At 39.8% G+C, this 19,539-nt stretch overlaps 2 protein-coding genes across 4 annotated transcripts in view; one reads left to right on the top strand and one right to left on the bottom strand.

Moving 5' to 3' along the window:
• The window catches only part of LOC124300025 (retinoid-inducible serine carboxypeptidase-like), a 53,702-nt gene that overhangs the window by 33,748 nt on the left and 415 nt on the right, over positions 1 to 19,539 (bottom strand). The window contains exons 2-4 of one of the 3 annotated variants that reach the window (XM_046753626.1): positions 19,064 to 19,231; positions 18,774 to 18,844; positions 18,434 to 18,632 (exon numbers count right to left, since the gene is read on the bottom strand). The gene's annotated coding sequence lies outside the window, so the exon portion shown is untranslated. The other 2 variants (XM_046753627.1, XM_046753628.1) reach the window with 2 other exon arrangements.
• LOC124300019 (uncharacterized) lies at positions 11,672 to 14,217 on the top strand. The gene is made up of 3 exons (XM_046753618.1): positions 11,672 to 11,800; positions 12,301 to 12,392; positions 12,623 to 14,217. The coding sequence occupies exons 1-3, from the start codon at positions 11,777 to 11,779 to the stop codon at positions 13,926 to 13,928; spliced, it is 1,422 nt and encodes a 473-aa protein (XP_046609574.1). The 5' UTR covers positions 11,672 to 11,776; the 3' UTR covers positions 13,929 to 14,217.

Raw genomic sequence — 19,539 nt, 5'->3', positions numbered from 1 at the left:
CTTATACACGTTTTATCCAAAAACAGAGCATAACGGCGAATCCGTATGAATTATTCCAGGTCTAGGTCCAAATGGAGTTGGTCTAATTGAATACCGGATTTTCAACCACGTTTCGTAAATATTTCAAACAAGTCCCCTGAGTCGTTTGAAGAGCAAGTTGACCGTGCAGCATCGATAGGGCATAAATTATGAAGTCGAATTTGTCTCCGATAGATAAAAGATGAACCGAAGAAACTCAGACGAATGGAACAAACCGAGAAACAATTGTAAGATGTGTTTGACTCGTTTTCCTCTGGTGTTGAGAAAAGTAATTCTTTTTTCACCCGGCAACCGTAATTCGTTTTTGCAAAAATAGTCGAACGTGAGAAGATCAGTTCAATAAGTTCGACGGCACGTGATACGAACATGTTTTAATCAGGATGAAGAAGCACCAGGTATAATTACAGTTCACTAACCGTGCAGTTACATGTCATAACATCTCTACGATATGTTTGTTTTGGTTTACGTATAACTGGAATTTAATGATCTGCGTGTCGAATGGTTTCAAAATTAAACAGTAGGCAAAGTACTTGAGTGATCGTCGCGTGTCTATTGGCACGTTACAAGTTACGACTGTGCAACGCACATGCTATGACGATTATGGTTACGGGAGGTAACGGCGTAACGGCGTTGCGCAAGTCATTAGTCATTTGAATCGTCGCTGCGTACTACTTCTGGACTACTTAATACGTAACTACAATCCGAACCCGATGTGCATGACGTACGTACGTGATACGAATCACGTCGTTCGATGAGCCGGCTACGATGCATGTTCCAACTGTTAACTCGTCGACTTGGCGCAACGTGAACATGATCGAAAGTGATAGTGGTTAGTGTTAAAATTTAACGCCAGGTGACTTTAGCTCACTCTGCGACGTGCGGCGAATATCGCATTACACTTACTGGGAGGATTCCTTGAGAGTTAACGACGCGTAAAACGATTCGCCAGGAGATAGGCATCCCAAGTTACACTTTACACGCGGTAAGTTCTCTGGATGTGAATTCAGTAGCCTATCTACCGGCGAATCGTTGTTCGCGTCGTTAACCCTCAAGGAACTTTTATCGCGGAAGATTGATATTTTTTTTCTTTTTTCACGACACATGCCACCGTAATCCAAGCCTTGTAGCAAAGCATTTTCGATTACATCTTTTTTAGTCATTCCAAAAACGAGAAACTTGTTACGTATGTATTATCAAAATTTCACGGAAATTTTACCTTAAACGTCGTCTTCTGTTGCCAGTTTATTGACATAAACACAAGAATTCATACGAATCGTTTGGTGAATATTTCATTATCTACGAAATTCTTCGAGAATCAAGTCCGCATCATTAAATGCGACCGACAATGAGTGGCGAATATGATATGCAAAAAATTGTCATCTTCCACTTGTTATTTCGATGGGAAAACCTCAGATTCCGAGAGTAACCTTCTGAAATTGGAATTAAGAGACATTCCTTCGGCATGATTACTTTTTTGCGGTATGCATGCAAGTCTTTCAGGTGGGGGCGAAAAAAAATATGTGCAACATTCGACGAAGTCTCGGTCAAGATCAGAAGGTTATATTTCAGATCTGCTCATAAATTATTGATGTAAAAGCACTGTTAAAAAAAAAAATGATATCCAACTTTTTAACAATATTTTTCATTTTATATGAGACAAGAATCAATTTGAAAATTCAGACGGTCCCATTACCCAGGATCTAAGGAAAATTCAGAAAAATTTAAAGAAGCGTATCACAATATTTTCTATCCCTAGTAGAAGATGGAGATTTCAATAAACAGCAAAATTTGAATTTAAGCATGATCTATAAATAGTAGCAATTACATGTATGTATAATCCAACTAGACGTTGCTCGGATTTTCAGATTTTAGAAATTGAGAGTTTCTGAAAGAGCAAATTTATCAATATTTCAGGTGGGATTGGTCGAAAGAAATGTTTTATCGAAAATATTAAAGCAGATCTGAAACACGGACTTCCGATCGTAATCAAGACTTCGGGAAATATTGATTAGAAACGTGCAGGAGCTAAAGTATTTTTCATTATATAATAAATCTACTTTTTCTACCAATTGGTTCGAACAGCGTTTTGGATATGCGGATATAATATATAATCAGGTACAAAACGTGTTCACGGTTCCAAAGCAATAATAAATAGCCATTATACAGTTCAAGTTTAATAAATGCAAATCATTTACGAGTTTACGTCATTTTTATTGAAAAGCCCAGCGGCAACTCTTCTACTTTCATTTCCATATCGCTGCCCATGCAGCTAATTCTCACGTACGTCTGTATCAACGCAGATCCGGACGGTTAAGCATAGAAGCGTTGCGTAAAACGTACGAGAGAAGCTTCGCGGTTTGACGTAGAAATTGGACCAGATGCCGATGGCTGTGACTAGCCACGATGAAACGTATGATTTATTAATGAACACAGCCTTGAATAACTAAACACAATTTGCAGTTAGTTAGGCCTACCGAGATTCGTTACTTTTTTACTGATTTGTTTTTTTAAATTTCTTTTACCTTAGTCAACAGGCATTTGAAAATAAGGCCGCAGAAAGTCACGCGTATATAAAACCGACGCCGAGTTATCGATTTCTATACATTACATGGGTATTTATGTCGTTGGTTATAACCGAGAGACGTTGGAGTAATTTTTATTTTCAAATCGTAATAATTTGTCTCATTCTCGACAATTGTCAGAAATTCTTATCCCAAATGTATTGTAAGTGTAAAAAATCATTACTCGTATGATTTGGTGTTTCTAAATTTCAATTTGATCCAACGCATCAGAGATATGAATTTCTCAATATTTTGCCACATTTACACGAACATAATACAAACTGTCGATTTTCAGCGAAAAAATTGCGGGAAACGAAACGTTCAATGAACCTCTCAACAAAATATGTTTCAAATTATCCGCGGTGGAGATTTTTACACTTTTCGCTTCTGATCAAGATATAGATTTTTTTTTTAAATACGGAAGTTTTTTTTTTTTTTTTTTATTTCTTATCTGCGCCGTCCAGATTTTATCGAACACTTTTTGCACATAAAATCACGTAATTGGTAACGTTAATTTCGGAATTGTGTTGAATTTTAAATAGAGAATGATGAGAGAACTTCAAAAAGATGTCCCTACATGTTGGAAAGGATATTTTTTTATGGAAATATTAATGCGAATATCAAGTTTAACTCGATTACTAGAATACGTCAGTAAATAATAATCTGCGCCTAATTAATAAACGAGCAATACTGAGAATTTTAACCGTCGTAGATGGCAATCATTCGCGGATTTCAGCTGCGTGAGTTTTGCATGTATTGTAAATATCATGAGACGAAATAAGAAAGGATTCCTCGCACATGATTACATGGAAGAAGTTCCAATTGCGGTTCGAAGATGACTATCGTTTATTACTTTTCATTCCCACAGCGGCCCACACCTTTTGCGCCATCTTCCTTATGTACACATCGAAGAAAGTTTAAAAGCCGTAATTCATCGCAGTCAGGATCGTATCATCGGTAGATTATTGCAGATATAGTTGTCAGCCATGTTTCCGCCGGAAATAACGCAAACAGTTGGTATTGTACCCTGCAACTTTTATTCTGCATTGGATCCTCTCGTAACGTTTAATACGAATCGAACGAGCCGTTAATAGCTTTGATTAATGTTACAAGTTACAGTAATTTAAATCGATGGTCGTCAAGTTTCATAATTCATTTCAACTCTTGGTGGTAAACGCTTGACAGCATTGTTTACTTAGTCACCCCAAATGTTAATTACTTTTTTTTTTTTCAAATTGCGGAAATTATTTGTGTAAGTTTAATCGAGTATAGACTTATTAGACGGTGTATGCAAGTTCTGTATTCATTGGAGCTGGTTGAACTTTCGCATTCTCGACGGATTAATTATTTTAAACACCTCATTACCAAGCACATATGAATGAAGTCAATAATGACTTCAAAACCTCCATTTGCATATCCTAGTATAATTCTCCTCGTGCGGGAAAGTGTAGTATTGACATATATATATATATATATTATATATATATATAAAATAGCAAAAGTTGAACTGTAATCGCAAATATTTCTATCTATACCTATACTTGGCATATATTAAATATTTTAAATCGAGCAGAAGCTTTCTGACGACGTATAAAATTTCAGGTAATTAAAACCTGATGCGTTTCGAAAATTAGTTTGGGGATCTTAAAAGTGATTGGCGAGAATTTTCAACGAATTATATATCACGTTGTATAACCATCGACGTATGGTTTAGAAATTAGGAATCTCCAATTACTTGCAGGTAAGTTTTGCAGTAAAATTTATGAATTTCTTCCATTCCTTCATCATCAACGTCTACCGATGATACTTAAAATTCAATTTGCTCTCCTGCAAATTATCTACGCATATGTGACTGTGTATACACGTGTATACATAGCGAGTAGCTGACGATCGAACGTTCCGACGCGCATGCGCTAAAATTCTTAAGCAGAATCAGTTGTTTCGTCAGGGCGACCAACATTTTTCAGGTTACGTACATAGCGGCAGCCTGGCATCCGAACTTATTACGGTTGGCCAACCTGACGAAACAACTATTTTTCTTCTAAAATTTTATCGCACGCGCGTTAATCCATTCAATTCTTAGCTACTCACTCCGTAAAATACATACGAAACGAATACACTATACCATGGTCAGTTTTATTTTTTCACCTTTAAAAATTACGAACACGTCCGTCATTTCGGTCCATAAATATCGGTACGAATCGGCCTGTGCGGTCAGAATACCAACAATATCTACGTATTATCATTTATACGTGGAACCGACGGCGATAATTAGCCGACGAATATAAAACGCAGCTGCGTATGCACGTGTAATTTGTACGCGTACGTACGTTTGGACGTGTGTGTTCGTATATAGATTCGTACATGGGCAGCCTGAAGGGAAAAGCGGCGCTTCAATTATTGTTTTCGAGACCAGCAATTTCTCGCAGGCCGCATGCATTGCAGTTTAACGAACCACCTGGGTTTCCTACTTCTCTGCAGCTACGTATCAACTGGATACGCACGGCCATACATGTAGTTGCGTGAAAGTGGCTCCCATCCGTGGAACTTGCTCTTGGCACCGGACGAACGGAGGGCGATACGTGAAGCTCGGCATGCCGGCATCGCGAACTTACAACAGTAACCGTAACCCCTGCATAGGCTGCCTGTAGCGTCATAAATCTGATTTCGCAGCTCGAGTCTCCGTTCTCGGTTTGTAGAAAATAAAGGTTTCGCAAGGATTCGTACCGGCAGCGGCTTTCGTTTCGCGTCGCAAAGTGCAGGTCTTCAAGGGTCCCGAAATACGGAAAGCGGAAGGCAAAATGAGCTGGAAAAACGTCATCCGGACGTTTTTCTTCGTTTACACTTCTCTCGTTGGCGTTTCGGACGATCCGAGCTTCTGTGCGTGGACTTGAATTTGCACGCCTGAGTCAATGGGTGGGGATAATAATCTGGAACGATCGTGTAATAGAAGGGTCACGAATTTTCAATAACGTGAAAGTTTGTTTTACAGAATGTTGAAATGTAAACAGTCTCGATAGAAGAGTTAAATTGTACAAATTGCGATGTATAAAAGGCCGCCAAAACATATAGACACGTTAGAATAATATGAATAAGAATATAGCGAGACAAAATGTACAATCGTCAGAAATGATCCTAGATATCGAGCGTTTACGTACGGTTGATATATTTGTAAGGTAAGAGGGTCTCTTTAAAAATACAAACATAGAAAATACTGGAATGATAAATAAAAGATTCCATGCGAAATGGTTAGTTTCAAATCAGATTCGAGCGTATGTGTATTTGCGTGTACGTGGATCAGTGTGTGCATGCAGAAAATGTTGTATCCGGAATCCGGACAAACAGCTTCATCGAATTGGATGAAAGTTGAGTGAAAAATCAAACATTTAACGAGGATGATTCAGGAAACTTTTTAGATTTTTACCGCTTCTGGTTACGACGTGGGGAATTTTTGAACTTTTCAATATCTGTTTTGCGTACCTTAAATTTCAGAGATTCGACACATTTTTTTTTTTTTGGTCTTAAATATCTATCGATTTCCAGTTTCAAAATAGTAGTCGATAGTAACACCGTCCTTCGAAAAAAAATTTGACTCTATTGTCTATAGCAAAAAAACTGAGCTTTATTGTTCATTCGGCCAGTATTCTATCAGTTTGGCATCGTGGAATATTCATTTTTACAAAACGAAGTCCGTATCGATTATTGTCAACAAATGGTAATGTTGCATTGAATTTGTAGAAAATAAACTTCCGAGTCAAACGACTTATTGCGTAGTGAAATTAAACGGATCTACTAGATTTTGAAAAATTACGAAGCGATTAGAAACGAAGCATCGATGTCCAAGCTTTTGCGCGTAGTTCTTGTACTACCTATTTTTGTATTATTTAAAAGATCTTCGTACGGCTCGCGAATATAATAATAACAGTCCAACGAGAATTACAAGTTGACAAGTAATGAAAACGAAGAAAATAAACGGGTAAACCACTGCGCCGTAATTGGCTTGCCTAATTACCGCTGGGAGAGAAAAAAAAAAAAAGAAGTGAATAAACAAAAACAGAAATGCACAGGTTCCGGAATAGAACTTGGAGGTAATAATTCCTCGTTACACTAATTCCACTTTCGTAGCAATGCCCTTACAGCGTCGCGCTTCGAGTTTCACCGTTCAGCGCCTGGATGTGTATACATATATGTATAATTATACATATATAAATATGCCAGGAAAGATTAATAACATCAAGCGTATACCGCGGACATTCTATTCCTGAACTTGATAGATAAAAATATCACGTGTCTCCGTTTCTGTTGTCGTGAAAAGAAAACGGTCAATCTTATGGTTATCAGACCGTTTGTGAGATGATGAATTAGTCGCGTACTTATCTACGACTTTGTTGCACGGGAACACAAAGTTTCTCTGACATTATTCAAGATTGACGATCTCAGTCATGCTAGTTACAAAAGCATCGGGACATTGGCCATTGACCACGTGGCATTTAAGCTTTTGATCAAGCGTACACGCCTCGATTAATGGGAATTCAGAATTTCCCCAGCAGGAATGCACGGAGTGGCTTGTATACGTTGCTAAATCGCACGCGGATTCATCACTGATCCGAGTTTCTTCAGAGATTTTAAACAACTGGCACAATTGTATACGCGGTATGTTAAGTTGCGGGAAATGCTTTTAAATTTCTAATATAATTGACAAAAATTCTCGTATTACCGGAAACTCTCGTTATGTTCCTTCGGAAACTTAATGCACGTAGCGCCGCACTTACACTGACGTTATTTGAAATCGGGATCTCTCCTTCACTCATGCGAATGGTAAACAGTGACATGATGTAAACGGCCACTGACTCACTCGCAATTAGCGCTACTAATTTTTTTTTTGCTTATCTTTCTCTCCAGCCGCAGAGTCACCGTCGATGATCACAAGCGTTTCGGAATGCTGACAATTTGAGACAATTTTTGCCCCCCCCCGAATTTTGCTCGTCTACGAAACTTGCAACAGCTCTTGGTCACAGTTATCGTTACCATTGCGACAATTCGCTGTCGGCACAACGACAAATCGACGTTGTTCAAGTTCGCAAAATGTTTAGGCGTACCTCGTTTTTCGCAATTCCAACAATATTGAAACAGTTTTTTTTAACCACACCTGTTTTACTCAATTTTTCAAGTTACTGCAACAAAATGAAATTTTTCTCAGTGCACCTCGAATCGTCCGAATGGCCCGTTTCGAGATACACGCTCGTCTACCAGGCGGATTGCTTCGAGTAATTTATTACTTTCACTGAATTCCTTCGTAGGCGCGTGTACACGTGTATAGATACAGACGTTCGCGTATATAATACAAGTATTACGCGTTAATACAAGTTCGGTTTGTACACGACCGTGTAACGCGTGTACATCTGTACGTCCGTGTGCGAACGGATGGGTAAATATTTCGTATTCGTAACGGCGAAAATGGAATTAGCAGGATAATTATGCGCTATATGCGGAGGTCGCGGTTGGGTAATATTTGCTAACTCATCGTCAGACGGGGAAAAAACTATCCTCCCATAAGCTTGGCGCGTAGCTTTGCTACTCTCGCAAACTACGCTGATGCTGCTACCGCTGCTTCTGCCGTTGCAGATACTCGTTCGAACGCGAAACCACCTTTCACTGACGTGATAACAGGTAAACAAATACACTTTACTGCCTCAGTGACAGATGATGGTTTAAAAAAGCGTTGGGATGTGAAAAAGTTCAACGAAATTCTCCTGCAATTCACCTGCATTCAACTGCGATGTAATTTCGATCGTTCATTTTGCTTAAAGGAAGTTGACGAATATATGGAAAAAAAAATTTAGCTCCCGGCTGTCATTTGCAACGATAATATTTGTATAAAAAAAATTTTTGCTTCCGGTTGTGCGATTTTTATTTTCTTTTTTTATTCCTGCAATGTTCAGCAACTCTTCAAAATGGATTCAAGAATTTCAAACTACTTTCAATGAATGGTTTATTCGACTCATTTAGAAGGTATAATTACACAGTCTTACCTCACGAGCTACCCGCTATTTAGAATATGCTTGCTTCACAGTTTTTTTTTTTTTCCCCCGGCTCACTGAATAAGTTGAATGCGAGTATATCGCGGTACCACTGATTGAAAGTGAAACTTGAATTCATTATGGAGCAGTTGAGGACGAAAGTTATCCGTATACGCAGTTGCGTGTCGGTTTATGCGATTGAAGCGATACCTCGAACGGCCGCGATTATCGTTTGAGCGGTATTTCAACATACATTCTTCAGGTTAATCCACTGAAATTTAACTCGACTAATGATGGTTGAAAATTAGCAAATTTTACAATTTTCATGTTCATACTTTTATTTTCATACGAATGAAGTCTGATCGAAAATTCCTTTTACACATTTTTTTAAGTGTAACAAAGTTTCCAGCCTTTAGCTAACGATAATAACGTAGTTTTAAAGCAGTTCTTTAGATAAGGTCTTGGAAACGGTTCAATTTTGAACTTCACTTTTTCAGGATAATTCCAATTTGAAACGAAGAGTGCGTCATAGACAGTCAAAAGCATATGTATGTTTTTGGTTTTTAGGTACTCGTCATTGGCAAAGATAATTGATTGTGCATCTAAAATCGAATTGCAAACGTCCGAACGACGGCTATTTTGATTTAGCGTCAAGGTTTGAATTATCCTGCCGAATATTTCGTAATTCATTTTTTCCGTCAGTCTAGCTAAGTTTACTGTCTCATGCCTTACTTCAGCCTTTTAAGCCTTTTGTTTTTTAAAATACGCATATATTGTACCACTCCTAAACACACCCAATCACGGTAAAAATCACTCGAAGCGGGTCTTTCAAGCTACTCAGGTGACTCCATGTATCTTGTATCAGCGGTTTGTTACTGTGCTGTGAATGCCAGAGGCCCGTAAAAAGATTTCTATACAATGACATTTTCGCATTAGCGATTCAGTTGGACGAAAGTTGGTATTAATAGGTAGATTAGTATTGTCTCTCACGATTCGCGTTGTAGAAAATAAAATTATCCATACCCAAATATAGACTGATTCATTCATTTGCCATTCATTCATTCATTCGTTTATTCATTTATTCACTGTCATGGAACACATTAATTGTTAACAAGAATAGAGAATTTGAATTGATTCGACGATAATTCGTTTCCCATGACGAGAGGGAATTCTATCAAGTTAATTTAAGCTTGGGGAACTGGAGCGCGTATGAGAACAGAAAGAGAAGCGAAGTTCCGGCGCCAATTAAATTTTAGTTACGTAAATATCGACCCTCGTACTATTAAGCAGATTTGCTGTATAAATTCTGTTTGATCGAAATGATCTTTCGTTTGTCATTTCAAAGTCGCGCCTTGTTAATGCTATCAAGTTTCGTTAATGGAAACTGAGAAAACTTATTCAGTCCAATGAAATCGTTTGTTATAGGAGTACATAAATTTCTAGTAGAATCGCATGCAACGAGAGATTTCGTTGCTCCACTTAATGTATGCACGAGTGTGCGATCCTTCGCTTTCGAGATATAAGATTTAGAATTCATCAACGTGATGAAAAATCGTATAATTCACGATGGCGAAACGAATGGTTAAAAAGCTCGATCGCGAACCAAAACCTCTCTACATTACAAGCAATACATGTACTGAATTTCAAACAGCCTTGGGCGCAGTCGACGAACAGTGAGTATAGATTATGCCAGCATCGAGCCGAAGAAGTAGTAAAAATAATCGAAAATCTTATTCCCAGCAATCGCCTCGAAGGGACAGCTATGCTAATATTTGAAAGGGTTTCATTTTAAACATGCATCTTAAATTGAAAAATAAAAAGAAAACAGCGCGTGACCGCAGTGCTCGTAATATCTTGTCGATAACGGCGATGACTTGACAGAATCTGGCAGGAATCTTTAAAACTACAGTAGTTCTCTGTAGTTTAAATAAGATTAATCGTCTTTACAATCGTTTGGACTGCGGTTGCAAATTAATTTTCACACGGCCGATTGATAACGAGGCTTGATAAGAGAGGCGTCAACGAGACAAAATAATATGACAAAATAATAAAACTAATTTCACACACCTATTTTACAATTATGGTTTTAACTATGGAATCGTCGACAACATTACCATTTGTCTATTTAAATAAAGATTTTTAGATACATTTTTAATATCCGTTCCTATTCCAAAATCCATAATCTTTTACAGCATTTTACCTAGTCCACCAACGATGTTTACAAAACGAGAGAGATTTCTGGTTGCGGTTACTACGCAGACCTCGACTGTTTTTTTATTTTTTTTTCCAAGTCGTGAAAAATATATTTCCGGATGCAGAATTGGAAACGTATCTTGTAACTCTGGCCAAAAAATACAGCGTGCGTTGCCATTTTCATTGTTCGTCATTCGTTTGATCTCAACCCCTTGCAGCGCAAAATCATAAATTTTCAAAATAAATATCATTTAAGGACTTGTCATTAATACCTTCCGTATGGATTTTGTAGGATGTTATTTAGTTTGTTACAGAAATGTCACAGGGGGCTGCAAGGGGTCAAGGCCACACATGAATGAAAAAATGAAGTAAAGTGAAGAAATTATCGGCAACGGTTACTTGCGCCGCGTGACTTTCTTGTAGTTTGAAAGATATTTGAACAGTCAGTTTTAACGCCGGCTATTTCAGTACAATTTTCTAGCAACTATGAGACGTTAAACAGCGTGTAACCCAGGAGCGGCGATAACATTCGTCGGGTACGGGTGGAAAGTGTCGGAGGATCGGAAGCCCCCGGGTGGATAATTCCGAGATCTGGAGCAAAGGCAACCTTGCCTCGTAACCTTGCGCCTGAACCTTCGGGCGTCCGGCTCCGGCGTCTGCACTTTCTCCTCGTGAGCTGTTGCAGAGGCATCGCGCCTCCTTCTCCCCCCAGGACGAGCAGGCAGTCCTCGCACTTGATCACCCTCCAGGGTCGCTCAGGTGCCGCGAAGCCGACCGGACTTCCACTTCCCGACTTCCTCGGCCACCACCACCTCCAATTCCGCCTCGATCACCAGGGGAAGGAAGGCGTCTTCGCGGCTATATAACCCAGCCGTTCCGCTTATTGAACCAAGTTAAGCCAAGTTTTCCTGCGCCTAGAAAAGAAGCTCTTGCGCCGAGCCCAGTGGGCGGCAAGCTACCGACATGAGGATTCGCCCGAGATGCGCGGTTTGTTCAGTTATTAAAAAAACATACAAATATCGCGTTCGATACGTCGAATTCGGTCGTTATAGATACGAGAATTTTTAGAGCACGATGAGGGTTATTTTTTCTTTTTTCGAGACATGGCTCGGTCCTTGTTCACGATCAGTTTCAGTCGAGATTCCGTTAACCGTACAACCTGTGATTCGGTTTCTTTTCATGCACCGCGTGGTTTACAAAAAAATTAGGTGAAAGTAACACCGAGACTTCCGACATGTCGGACCATCACCTTCGGTCGCACGAATTCGGCTCTTGCACACATCGGTGAAAAAGAAAGTTGATAATTGCCGATCAATTTCGGTCGAATTGCATCCGAGTTAGTGAGATAACTGATCGTGAGCGTATGATTTAGGGTCGAGTGAGAGTGGCCGGAGTAAAGTATAAAAACAAACCTTACGGCCTGATTCGCGTATCCGCTTCAGTGTCTGCCGAAATTGGCTAATTTATGATTTGGATTAACATTCTAGGTTGCACTAGTGCTGCTACTGCAAGCCGTTCTTGTGGCGAGCAAGGCATTGGATCAAACTCAGCTGCAGCAACAGACACAGCAACAAACCCCGTAAGTATAAATAATCCAACCTTCGTATCGTGATTTTGTCGGTCAAAGTCAGTGCAATTACGACGGTGGCTGTAGCAAACCGCAAACGTAACGACGCTGATTGTGAGCGAGATTTTCTTCCAAGAATTTCATCGTATACAAGCCGCTTGAAAAGTATAATGTGATAACGGTTGAGAGACCGTTTGACGTCTTGACCCCGAAGCGTGGTTTAATTTGATTCTCTTCAACAGTTATGGAACAGCAGTGGCACAAAAGCGATACGGTGATGGTGGCGATTTTGGAGGATACGATGAGCACGCCCAGCCGATCCACCACGAGGAGCACCACGAAGTGGAGCACCACGAGGAGCATCACGACGACCATCATGACCACCACGATCCAGGATACTGGAAGAAGAAGTTGACCTGGAAGCTGGGCTGGAAGAAGATCTGGAAACCGGCTCAAAAACAGATATGGAAACCGGCGTGGAAGAAGATCTGGAAGCCGATATGGGAGCCGACCAAGCGAGCAGTGTGGAAGGAGATTCAGGTCCCGGCCTGGAAAAAGATTTGGAAGCCAGTGTGGAAGGAGATCCAGGTCCCGGTGTGGAAGGAGATCCAAGTGCCGGCCTGGAAGAAGGTTTGGAAACCGATTTGGAAGCCGATAAAAGTGCCGGCTTGGAAGGAGATCCAAGTCCCTGACTGGAAGAAGATATGGAAGCCGGTCTGGAAGGAGATCCAGGTTCCGGCCTGGAAGGAGATCCAAGTACCGGCATGGAAGAAGATCTGGGTACCGGAGTGGGTGAAGGTCGGAATCCCCGGAGAGCATTACCACGGCACTGACCACCACGGCTGGCAGTACACGAGCCACGATCTCTGGAAGAAGAAGCTTGTCTGGAAGCCGCTCTGGAAGAAGTACTGGAAACCGGCCAAGAAGCAGATCTGGATACCGGACAAGAAGCTGGAATGGAAGGAGGCCTGGAAACAAGTATGGAAGCCGGCTAAGAAACAGATATGGATCGACGACAAGAAGCTCGCTTGGAAGGAGGAGTGGAAGCAGATTTGGAGGCCTGACAAGAAGCTGACCTGGGTTCCGGACAAGAAACTCGAATGGAAGGAGGCCTGGAAGCAGATATGGAGACCGGACAAGAAGCTCGAGTGGATACCGGACAAGAAACTCGCATGGAAGGAAGCCTGGAAACAGATCTGGGTCCCGGATTGGAAACAAATCTGGGTACCGGGTTGGAAGAAGATATGGAAGCCGGTCTGGATATCCGAGTGGTTCCCGAGTGAGGACCACCACGATCACCATCATCACGACGACCACGGCCATGGTTGGGCGGACAGGAAAGACACCCAGGGGCAAAATGCCCGAACAATTCCTCTCAGTCCTCAGCAGTTCGGCGCTCAGGCTGGACACCAGCAACAGCAGCTGACTGATCAGAACAAAGTGAGGTGGGATCGATCGCTCGGAAACTCGCAGCTCCAGGCATCGGTAGGGAGCCAGAGATCATCGAATCAGAACGGCGGTCAAGGCCTGAAATTTCCCAGTCGTTGAATCCTCTCAAGTATATGTTTAATGTGTACAAATCAAACGTAATCACATAAGAAGCCACTGTATATATTAATATTAGGTCGATTAATTAAGGTACCGCTCGAGCGTTTGCTGCTACTTGACTGATGCACCCCTGCGTAGATATTACATATGCATATATATATATATGTATATACATGTGTGTATACTAAGGTTTTGTTTTAGTTGTGCGTTAATTTTTGATACTGTTGTTGTTATCATTATTGTTAACTAATTTCACTCACGAATAAAGATATATGATTATCTCGTTAAACGATTCCTTGTTCTGTTAATACGAACTCCTACGCGCATTCGCCTAACGTTTTATATCACTAATAATATAATAAACATCGAGTAGACGCGTTGATTTAGGCGGATATACGACACGCGACGAGAAGACCGAGAAGTGACGCAACTCTTTGCCGCCTGATCGCGGAAATCCTGGTCTAAGAAATGGAAATTGAAGTCAAAGAATAAGGTAAAAAAAAAAAAACAAAAAATGAAGAAAAAAAAAAAACTCGCAACAGAAATCGGAGAAAGTAGAACTGTGTAGGAGGAAAGATGCGAGCTAGCCTTGGGTCTGCCTGTAGGGAAAGAGAAAGTTGCTCGGACGATCTAGAGTGGTAATGGCACATATTCGGTTCGACGTTGCGACCGGCGCATAAACGTTGCACGCATACTTGCGCGTTGCTGATGTTAACTTATGCACCCGCAACCGCATTTGCGCGATTATACGGAACGAGCAGAACTGCCGATCGGTGAATAAATCGAGCACCGTTTCCACCCACGCGTCGATTAGATCGTTTATAAACATGTGCGAAAGTGCCGCATCACGCAGGATCGAATAATGCTGCAGCACGGTTCTGACTTTATGGCGACACCGTGTATTCAAGCGCATTCGCTGGTGGCTATCGACGCATGTTTCGTTACACGTTTAGAAATCACAACCCAGGTGATAAAACGGATTTATGTTCAAGATCTCGAATGTACAACATTTTGTCGTTAAACAGTGTATGGGAACGATGAGTAGACAGTTTTCGCTCTGATAAATGAATTCGTGACCGTCGGGTCAATGGCGAACAAACGATTACTAATAAATGGTTATGAAGTTGAATAATTTCATAAGATTTTGAGAATGTAGCTTCAAAATATCATCAAAAATTATCGACAGACATTTTTTTTTTTTAACACTTGTCGTCACCTCGATCGAAGGGACCAAACTTCTTCGATTCTTTTTCAGAAACACTTCTACGTGGTTACCCAGTTCGCATACATAATGAAAGCTAATCGCAAAAGATGAACTAAAAATGACATTGAATACCAAGTTAAATAAGAGTTAAAAAAAATCATAGATTTATCTACAAATGAGAAACAAAATATTTAGAACAGAATCTGAAAATAAACAAATCAACTGTAAAAAATCTAATCGTTCATTTAGAAAAGGTATAAATTTGTCGGTAAAACATTGAAAATCGATTTATTTCCGCTAGGACCTGAAGTTCAAATTAATCAGGATATGGCAATTTTTCAAAAATCCTGCAAGTTTCAGATTTTTTCACCGAGCCATTTTCAAGATCATCGCGTGAGTTTATGGGACAGACCGATAGACCGACATTTCTTTAAAAACCTGTTTTTCGGGTTCTAGAGATTCGAAAACGTAAAAGATTCGTTGAAGTTAGAAAAAGGCATTTTCGAGCCAATACTTTGCTCGTATCATTAAAATTGATGACAAGTAACAGACTATTTCTCATGGAGAAAGTGTTGTACACAAATACAAGCGATCCGATTTCGTAACAGGCTCGTATAGAGAAGCCGATCGTACATATCGCGGCTTCTGACGAGTGAAATATTATATAAGGGAATACCTGTAAGGGAAAATTGACAACGAAGAAGAAAAGGAAGATTCTAGTTTTCCTCTTACAAAAAAGTTAATTGCTTCAAACCGAATTGAAAAATCGGATTCACTACGATTCGGGTTCGGATGAAATTCAGCCAACGGTCCATTTAAATGTTCAGGTTGGCGATGATGGATTTGCGTTGAAAAATTGAAGTCGAGAAAATCAACCGTACGTACAAGAGTCAAGGTGATGGTACTCGTATTTCATAATAGCGAAGTCGTCGCCGTGTAAGTTGTGGCGACAACAACAACACAAATAGCCTCGGGATATCATGAAGTGATTTTCGCCATGTGGGGTATTGAATAAGGTGAAATCATTTGGCAATGAGTAATATATAACCCTATCGACGCGATCAGCCAGTTGTAAACGAAGAAACGTGATATTACATGTCGGAATTGGCGAGTCAATGGTGAATTACTGGCGAAGGTAAAAATGTCGAAGGTTCCGAAAAGAAAAGAGCCACAATGCAGAATTTTCAAAGACGCAAAAATATATTTCATAGAATTTGAAAATGTATAATGTCAAAATATACTAAATATGTACACAAGCTGGAATATACGAATATAGAAATGTCAGGGCACGGAGAGTCGAAGTATGGAATGGCGTCAAAACAAAAGACAATCGTGAGTTTTCCATACTTCGATTTTTGACATTTTAAAACTCGTTTAAACCCATTGTCGTATACATTTGAAAACTGGATATCGTGACCTTTCTATTTCCTAACCTATCCGCCGATTCCGAGATAATTCTACTACGGCAAAAATTCTTGCACTTTTCTCTGAAAATTACGATGATTTTCTAGAGGATTGGCAATGCGATCACGGTTTTTCAACCGTAGAAATTATTATCTTCACCGCGGAAATTAAGCAGGTAGGTATTTTGACAGAGGTGAATAGCAATTAGAAAGCCCTTGGAGGCAACGACCTAATAACCGGCAAATCCATCCCTCTCCAAATTGTACGTGTTAACGCTCATAACTGACCGGCGTGGGCGCTAGCCAATGAATTTCAATGTTCACAATATTAATACAATGCATGCGTACTTGACGTACCTACCGTCTTTCACCTCCGATTTGTAAACCACACGACACATTGCGTTGGAAAAATTCTTTCATTTTCACTTTCCTAACCTCCACTATGCGTATTACGATCACCGAAACAGTGGAACGCGCCGCTTGTCGACAGACAATCATCCGCAAACCGGAGTAACTCAAAAACCGGACCTTTCTATATTCGAGAGAAACATTCGAAGATCGAACTGAAAGAATTTAACAAATGTATGTACATACAAGATTTAAACTGTACCTGTATATCTGGCGAAAAACACGAAGCAGCCCTTCGATCAGGATCTAGACATCAGCACGATGCGAATCACAGAGATTTGAACAATCTCGACTAATATTCGAACAATGCGACGGTAATTGCACCGCATATTCTCCGACTTACGAAATTCACTGGGAACGTGCCAAAGGATTTGGACTAGGAAATAGTTTTGTAAACAGGATTAGTACCGATTATTACCGCTCGCAGCGCTCACATCGCGTCATCTCGAAACATCGACATTGAGATATGCGAGAGCAGGCCAAAAATGTGTCCGCCGAATAGATAGAGAATTATTTCATGCATTATTGTTTACTTTGGGAACACACGGTCCATTCTCTATATGTCGATGGCTCTAAACCATGTCGAGTCTCTTTACACACACGCATCGTGACAAGGACGAAAGTATTGAATGTAGGGAATTTCATGGCGGTATATCTACTTTGGGTAGACTCCCGTAAATTCTACAAACACATCAAGATTCGTAATTACAATATACAAATATTCGATTGCTCTGGGCTTTCGCCTGCGGCACACGCTATTTCACCCGGGAGGTGTAACCGTTTTGCAAAAGAAATTATCTAATAAGTGTTGCAAAACAAATGTACTCGTACTTTCTTATAACGAGAAATATACCTGCGGACTGATTTTCCGATGATTAGCATTTCTCAATTTGAGACAAAGTCGTGTCCTCGTATTCGTACCGCTTATGGTGATAATTATAGCTTTAGTATTTAGCAGAACATAACAGTTTATATTGAATTTCTCACATTTGTGCTGGTTCTGCAGCTGAGAGATATGACGCAGAGAGAGATTTTGAAAAACGAATATACAAAGTCTCGCGGCTCAACTGATGATGATTTAACACCATCGACATTTCGGCATCTGCGAGAATGAACTGCAAGCCGTATAATTTTCTTACGAAACGATCATTATCAGAGAAAATTTCTGTTAAGGATGTTGGTGTGTGAAAAGAAAGAAAATTTCACCACTTGATAATCGAACGCGTTTCACATCGAACATTTCTCTTAGCATGACGTACGAAAATTATACAACTCGTTAAAGTTTAGTTTGGCAGATACAGAAATCTTGAAGGGCAGTTTCGTTTTATGAAATATTTCACCTTTTCAAACACGTATCTGAGGTTGTATGAAAAAACGAGAGGAAACGAAAATGTTCCGTACAATTCGTGATCAATTTCGATAAGAAGTATATGGGGAAAAAAAAACGACAACTAATTACAAACGTCTTTACTGAAACGAGTTTCAAATACCGTTATGCAGCTGATGAAACTTTTCCGATGGAGTTTCGGGAACGCTCTGTAGACCTTCACCTCATGAATGTAAATTCCTTGACCTTCTCAAGTTAAGGCTTAAAACCCGTTGCAACCCGTTGATCCCAAAGCATGAGAGCCCAGTTACGCATCACTCTTCCTTGAGACGATACCAAAGTCTACAGTACGTGTCGTAGATCTTGGCCAGTAGTGCATGGAACAGAATTGATCTTTTATCTACATCTGTAGTAAACTTTCCAAGAATGGAAAACTGTATTCACAATCGGGTTAAAAATATTCTCAACCGACAATGGTTGGCCTAGAGGAATAATACAATGACCTTTGTATATATGGATGGCTTTTGACATGCTCAGTAATGCTGCGCTCGTCTTTACAGTTCCCGAAGCATTCCTGGTGGAAAAGACAGTTTTTAGAGTTTGGAACAAGATCGAAATTTTCGAATAGAAATTTTTGTAGAAGTTTATACTTTTTCACAGATAGTTGTAGAATAGCTTGGTTCTTCGTGACCATTTTTCGCACTTGAATCGTTGATATAGATACAATTTATTGTAGAATATAGTAAAGTTTTTGATTTACAGACATTACTTGTTTTTTTTTCGTAAGACTCACCTACTAAAAAACGAGGTTTTCAATACGGACCCATTGTACGTATAGTAGGTAGGGATAATTTATATTCGTAAAGTTTTCTTTACGAGAGAGATGCGAAATCTAGCGGTGGTCCAAGAACAGTATTTCATACTTTCTCGTAGATAGTGAAAACTCGTAGAATAATGATTCCTGGAAATTGATATTTTTCTGATAAATATGATTTCTTTGTTTTCAAGTTGTAGATATTCTCAACACTTGTAATAACTGCAGTTTTCAACAATTAATTATCTATGCAAGCTATAACTTTTTATAATTTTTTTTTTTTGTAGACATCCGTATGAATTTTCAGGATTTTCTAGAACAGTTCGCGTACTTTTATTTTTATTCTTACGGCCAGTGAATTTTTCAATTAGCGTCACAAAAAGCTTTCAACCATCGCAATTGGCGCAAAATTTCCTAATATTTTACAAAAATTCAATGAGTTTTATTTAACGTCT

Source organism: Neodiprion virginianus, chromosome 3 (assembly GCF_021901495.1).
Source record: "Neodiprion virginianus isolate iyNeoVirg1 chromosome 3, iyNeoVirg1.1, whole genome shotgun sequence".
NCBI lineage: Eukaryota > Metazoa > Arthropoda > Insecta > Hymenoptera > Diprionidae > Neodiprion > Neodiprion virginianus.
The sequence above is the reverse complement of the archived record's forward strand: the minus strand, read 5'-3'. Positions and strand labels throughout refer to the sequence as shown.

Bases quoted from the DNA above. Each gene is read 5' to 3' on its own strand.
- LOC124300019 (XM_046753618.1), top strand. From the start codon at position 11,777: ATGAGGATTCGCCCGAGATGCGCG. The intron at 11,801-12,300 runs GTTTGTTCAGTT...TTAACATTCTAG, and splicing joins GGATTCGCCCGAGATGCGCG to GTTGCACTAGTGCTGCTACT. The intron at 12,393-12,622 runs GTAAGTATAAAT...TCTCTTCAACAG, and splicing joins CAGACACAGCAACAAACCCC to TTATGGAACAGCAGTGGCAC.